The sequence below is a fragment of the Podarcis bocagei genome (assembly GCF_964188305.1).
Source record: "Podarcis bocagei genome assembly, chromosome: 3".
NCBI classification, from domain to species: Eukaryota; Metazoa; Chordata; class Lepidosauria; order Squamata; family Lacertidae; genus Podarcis; species Podarcis bocagei.
The window spans coordinates 16,499,127-16,505,725 of record NC_138127.1 but is presented as its reverse complement, the minus strand read 5'-3'; the positions used below and the strand labels follow the sequence as shown (position 1 = coordinate 16,505,725).

At 51.6% G+C, this 6,599-nt stretch overlaps 1 protein-coding gene across 1 annotated transcript; it reads right to left on the bottom strand.

Moving 5' to 3' along the window:
- Nucleotides 1–664: 664 nt before the first annotated feature.
- Nucleotides 665–5,402, bottom strand: LRATD1 (LRAT domain containing 1). The gene is made up of 2 exons (XM_081189213.1): nt 5,266–5,402; nt 665–4,577 (listed from the first exon to the last, which is right to left on the bottom strand). The coding sequence occupies exon 2, from the start codon at nt 4,538–4,540 to the stop codon at nt 3,644–3,646; it is 897 nt and encodes a 298-aa protein (XP_081045339.1). The 5' UTR covers nt 4,541–4,577; nt 5,266–5,402; the 3' UTR covers nt 665–3,643.
- Between the last annotated feature and the right edge of the window lie 1,197 nt (nt 5,403–6,599).

Sequence of the window (6,599 nt, the reverse complement as noted above, 5' to 3'; positions counted from 1 at the left end):
CCTTTCATGTACTCCGTTGCCAAATGCAGCCACGTACTTCGCATGTCAGCTAAGTACATCTCTGCTCACTCAAAATTGGAAAACATTTGTGTTGGAGATACCACAGCGACACATTTTCGTATCTGCAATGGCTCATTCGCCCATGCAAGTCAATTGTGTGTTGCTGTCATGAAGCCACATGCGTGTATGAATCAACAGCTCTGCCCCATTTAACTCCGTGGGATGTGCGGAGGTCAAAAGCTTTTAAAAAACTCCCACTCTTAGTTTTCTTTTAACAACTTCATCAGACTATATGAAAAACACTTACGCAGATGGCGTTAGAGTAATTTTAACCTCTCCCCACAGTGCTGACCTCCGTCCTCCCCAGCACATACACTGTTCACTTCTATAACAACAGTCCAGGAAGCTAGCCATTGGGCAACCAATGATACAGTTTTGAAATAAGACTTCCTAGGATGCTTGCCAGTATCAAAAAAACCCAAGCAATATTGCATAAAAGAGGGAGTGAATTTCAATGTTCTCTTCTCTGCTCTGTTTGAGTGTGTGTGTGTGTGTACATTACTATTATCTTCAAAAATAAAATAAAATACTATCATGCGCAATAGATTTTATCCCTACAAAATATGCAGGTTGGTACTGAATACAATTGGAATGTATGGGACACTGGATTGCAGAATATTTTATTATCTTTACGTTCCCGGCTTCCTTGTCCGCACCAGAGTGTAATGCTAAACAAACCGTAATAAGGATTTGACAGGGAAACAAATGAATAAGCTTTCCCTCTAGTGTTGGGATACATTTCCCAGCCTTATAAATGTAACCAAATCAGGTTTGTATACATCGGGTTTGTCTTTTGAGCAAACTCAGCCCCAATCTATTTACAGCTTTGTCAACGTGGAACTATAAATAATGAACAGCTATTGTCTGAAATGTACTCACCTCCCTCTGCCTCCCAGTAGAGTACTCTTGTGCAGGCAGAGAAGAATATAGCAACACACAGGGCTAGTACTGTAGTTGTACAACGGCTGGGTAATATGCAGGAGATCAAAGCTGCAGAAGTCCACAAACCCCTTAAGCATAGTAGGCTAACCGAAGGCAGAGGACTAACCAGCAAAAATCATGGAAGTTCTCCCACTTGGAGCAATGTGCATCAAGTACTACAGTACATATTTTTCTTTCAAGAATGGATCTAGCCTCCAGAAAAGCAGGCATATCACAAGCTCCCAACTCCTGACACTCAACAGAAAAAGGTCAGTGCTAAGTATTGCAGAGGGCAGCATTAGTGTACAGGGAACACTGCAGAAGCTGATCTGCAGGATTATTCGCACAGGTAATTAACTAACTGTGCAGAGGGACTGCAACCATGCATTGCAGTCCTATGCATGCTGATTCAGTGGCCCTACTGTGTTCAATGGGGCTTAGTCACAGGAAAAGGCATATAGGCTTGCCAAAAGAATTTTAACACCCTCACTTTCAGTGATGAGGGAGGCATCAACATTTATGCAGAATCCTGTCACCACAAAACCAGTTGCAGTTTAAGGCCCTGGGTGCATCATTATTTTAAAAAGTCACACACAAACACCCTACAGTGTGAACTCTAAACATCTGTGGAAACTTTGTTCCCTTGCCCAAATCTATGCAGCTTTATTTCATTTCTCACTTGATTATGGGCTCTCTCTTTTAGGGTACCAATCCAAGGCTCAAATCCTATGCACACTTACCTAGGAGCAAGTCCCGTTGGGGCTTCCTTCTAGTAGACATGTCTAGGATTGCACTGTGAACCTTGCTTCTGTTGAAACTGTGGGTGATGGTTAAAACTAGATTACCTGCAGGCTCTTTCCATCTGGTGTTGCTGGGCTCCCATCAGCCATGACCAGTGGTCAAGTTTGCTAAGAGTTCTAACCTAACCACATCTGGAAAGCATGACATTGGCTATCCCTGTTGGAGAGGGGGAAGGCATGCAAGGGCCTCAATATAAAAACCCTTTAGACTCCCTTAATCAGAACATAAAAATGACCCCACTGGATTGAGCCAAAAGCTCATCTAATCCAGATATCTGTTCTTACAATGGCCAGTCAGAAACATATGGGATGTCAACATGCAGGATATGACCACAGTAGTGCCCTCTCAACTTACAGTTACCAGCATCTGGTATTCTGAGACACCTTGTCTCCATCCCTGAAGGTAGACCATTGAGAGCCAGTGTGGTGCACTGGCCAGAGCATTGGACTAGGATCTGGGAGAATAGGGTTCAAATGCCCACTTGATGACCTTGGGCTGGTCACTGTCTCTCAGCCTAACCAATCTCAGAGTTGTTGTGGAGGTTAATGGAGGAGGGAGGGAATCACTTACAGTTTGAGCTCCTTGTGAGCAATAAAGAAAAAATAATAGCCTCATTTTTCATTAAAGCATCCTCCCACAGCCTCTTCAAACCAGTAAGTGGAATGGGGTGGATCCTAAAAAGGTAAAGACATTGAGCTGGTTTCTCTCTGCTCCTCTTCCTTCCCTGTAATTGTAGCACTGGTTGTATGGCTGGCCACCAAGGAAGAACTACAGCGTTCAGCATGAAACTCAACCCTCGCTCCTTCCCTGCTTGGTCCAATAATCCGACACAGAATGACACCCTTGAAGATCATACTAATTAAACTGGAGTAAATACCACCACTTGGCTCTGTACTCTCACAGTCATTAACACAAATTAGAATCTCTACTTCACCCATGAGCATCCACTAAAAGCAGGAAAGGAAGGGTAGAATTACACCCCCCCTTTTAAAAGCAAAACACCAGTAACTATAGGGTGGTTGATGGTGTTAAAGAGGGTTGAACAAAGGTTAAATAGAAAGTCCCACTGAGTTTGAACCTGGGCTTAGTCACAGATGATTTGAGCATAGGATGACAGCCATACCGTGCATATTTGCATATGCTTACTCAGAAGTAAGTCCCACTGTGTTCAATGAGACTATGCACACTTCAGAGCAAATCCCAGTGAGCTCAATGGGGGTTTACTCCTGAGTAAACGCACCATGCCCAGAAACGCTGTTAAATCACCTTGGAGGAAAAAACTACACACACCTTGAGTCAACCATCAAACCCTAAGAAATCAGCTAAGATAACCAAGGACTCCAGCATTTGCTTATCAATAATAAAATAAGTATATATATATAAAATCTCAGCCACTCTTCTTATGGATTAAAGTCATGAACGCTTTTTTTAAAAAAGGGGGAGAAAAATCAATTTGAAATTTTATTAAGCACGCTGGGAGCTATGATCAACATCGATAGCCAGGAGTGACTTTGTCCGCATACTTTTGCTAACTGCATCGCTCCTCCCTCCCACCCCCCGCCCGCTTTTCCGCCGCCCGCATCCTCGTCTTCGATAGATATCACTAGTGTGATCGTGTTAGTCGGAGGCGAACCGAGCACTGGCCAATGAGAGGAGGAGCGGCGCTGGTTTCGCTTGGAATGTTGCCATGGTTTTTCCCCTCGATGGAACAGAACGGAAAGGGAAAGTGGGGCGGGGGAGAGCGAGAGAGAAAGAGGGCGGCCACCCACGTGGCGGGGGTACGAGTCCGGGTGGGGCACGCCGGCCGGACCAGAGCTGGCCTCTCCCTGCTGAGATCCCCACCCACCCAGGCGCCCCCTTTTCACTCTTTGCCATCCACGATGGCCAGCTCTTTGATCACTCTCAGTTTGCCGCTGGCGTCGATCCTGCGCTTCTCCCTGATTAGGTCCTCGAGGCTCTGGAAGCGCAACGTGTGCACCTGGTTGTCGGCCAGGTGGATCTTGAGATAGTACTGCTGCTCCCGGGGCTGGGAGCCCGAGGGCGGCTGGAGCTCGCCGCCGGCTTTGAACTCCCGTTTGCCGAAGCGGCACCAGGCGGCGAAGCTCTCCGAGTTCGTCCAGCAGATCTCGTGGCTCTTTAAGCCCAGGTGGCCGCAGGCGTTCTGCACCACCAGCTCCGCCACCAGGGGGCGGTAGCGGTACCAGCTACTCACCACCCGGCCCACGTTGCCAGCGGCCGCCTCGTACAAGCTGTCCTGGCGAATCTGGCCCTGGTGCAAGTGGATGATCTGCCCGCTGCCCACATAGACTGCCCAGTGTGGCGGAGGAGGAGGGTGGTCGGACGGCCCCAGGTACAGCAGCTCCAGCAGGTCGCCCGGCTTGCACAAGGCAGGCAGGGCCGCCACCGGGTAGACGCTCAAATCCCCAGCCTGGGGGTCTCCGCTCACCTTGGAGAAGATGCATTCCTGGCCGCGGAAGGCGGAGAACTGGGTCTCGCTCAGCACCAGCTGCGGAGGGTGGTGGTGGTGATGGTGGTGGTGGGGATGATGGTGGTGGGTGGGGGTCTCTTGGACGGGGCTGCTGGAGCCTTTCACGCTGTACTTGTCCGGCTGCCCTCCTCGCTCGTCCAGGTCCTCTTCCTCATCCGAGAAGAAGTAAGCCACCCCGACGCGCAGCTCGTCCTTCTCGATGCCAGAGGGGTCCCCGGTCGGCAGCTCGCTGTAATTCAGGTGCGTGATGCGATCCAGTTGATTTCCCATCAATGACAGGGCGAGGCGAGAGCAAGAATCGCCGGATCTGAGCGAGAGGGGAGGGAAAGAGAGAGAGGGAAAGAGAGGAGTGAGAAAGAAGAGTCCGCGCAAGCAGCCCGCGCAGCAAAACGTCAGGCGCGCACGCCGAAAGGGATCAGGCGAGGTGGCTTCTCCTCCGCGCCTCTGCTTCGTAGAAGAGAGACGCCGCTCCCTTTCTCTCGCTTCTCTTTTCCCTAACACACCCACCCGCCTGCCTGCTTCAGCCGCTGCAGGCCTCTCGGAGCGCGCACGAGCCGCTCCCGGGTCCCCCGAAGTGGCTCCCAGCAGCTACCCCGCTGCCTGGACTACCCCGCAGCCTCCAGCCGCGCGCTCGATCCTACGGATCCCCGCGGCGGTGCGCAAAGGCAGCGCTGCTCGGGACAGCGATCGCAGAAGGAACAGCCAGGCGGGGAGTGCAGGGCTCGGAGAGTTGCTTCCCCTTTGTCTCCGGCGCTTCTTTCCCCGCCTCTCGCTTCACTCCTCCGAGGAAGCTTGGCAGTCTTCTCGCTTCCAGTTGCAACAATGTGCCGCTCCGGAGCGGGAGAGGCAGTGGCGCTGCCCTTTTCCCCCTTGACCCCAAGCGATCCCTCGGCCGTGACCTTCCAAGCAGCTTAGCCCCGACGGGGCGGATGCTGGGGAGGAAAAAATAAAGAAAAAAGAAATCCGTCCGTCTGCGGTGCTCGCCCTCTGCGTACCCGGAATGGCCCAGATCCTGCCAAAGCCCCCGAACTCCTTTAAAGTCCTCTGTTCGCCATGGGGGCTGCCGCTGCGGACGACGAGGAGTCGCGCCAGGTCTTCCTCCTCCTGGGCACCCGCCGTCCAAGGGTCCCGACTGGCATGCGCGCCCGCTCTCCCTCCTGCGCCCTTTCCCCTGCCCGGTCCTTCTCGGCTCTGGTCTCCCTTCGGCAGCACCGGCGAGTCTAAAGTAGCAGCTGCTCCGGATAGCAAGGCCCGCCCTTGGCCGTGCTCATTGGCTGCTAGGCTCCGCGCGTGGAAAAGTCGAGCCATCCTCCGGAGTGTCAATCATCTACGCGGCAGGGTGGGATGCCAGACGCCCGCCGTCTGCTCGCCTTCTGCAGCAGCAGCAGCAAAGCCCCAGGGCTGCCCCCCTGGATCTTTGCGCGCCCGGCTAGGGAGGTGAGGGGCTGGCGGGCCTAGTGGTGGCAGCGGCGTGTGGCGAGCCGCTTGTGCTGAGAAGGGAAGCCCCAGCCTCCGCCCCGCCCCCCTCGCCCCTACGCGGTATCCTACTAAATAATGGATCTGCGCAATGTCCCGACTTGCAGACGCTTGGTTATCAGCCGTTGTGATTTTCCTCCCTCTTTATCATCAATGCTTAGATTTGGGGAATAGAGGATCTTTTTCTATGAAACACCTGACACAAAAATCCAAACCCTCAACCAGCTGTTAAATCGGCAAAGGGAAAGCTAATTCCCGATGTGCGTTTGCCAAAATGTGTACATTAAATTTAAATGAATGCATCTTTGGGAGGAAGTAAGACGTTTATTGCCCCCATGAGAAAAGCTCTTGGGGGCTTCCTAGAAAGTGTGTCAGAGGTTAGGGGGTTGTAAACCCCAATTGCTGCAGAGACAGCATCCTGGTGCCAGTTCATCAGAAGAATGTGAGAACCGGACGATAAGGGTTATAACCCTGGTACATCTCATGCCATTGCAGAATTCTGTTGGTGTACTTCTGGTAATTGTGTTGTATCCACAGTTTTCTGAGGATAAACAATGGAGACTGGGGATCACAGTTTTGCCCCATTGAATGAGGCAGGGGTGACATATATTTGCTCAGTTACTGTGGGGAAATCTCTCTGAGGAAGGGAACAGTGGCACTGAGCCCTAGCACATGCTGGCTTCCTCATTCGCTTCTGCGGAGAGTCTTCTTGGGCAGCCATAGCTTAGTGGGGACACCCATGCTTTGTTTGCTGAAAGCTCCAGGTTCCTCCATGGAATCTCCAGAGATGGGGAATACTCCTATCTGAAACCTACAGAGTCACTGTCAGTCAGAATAGGTAATGCTGAGCTGT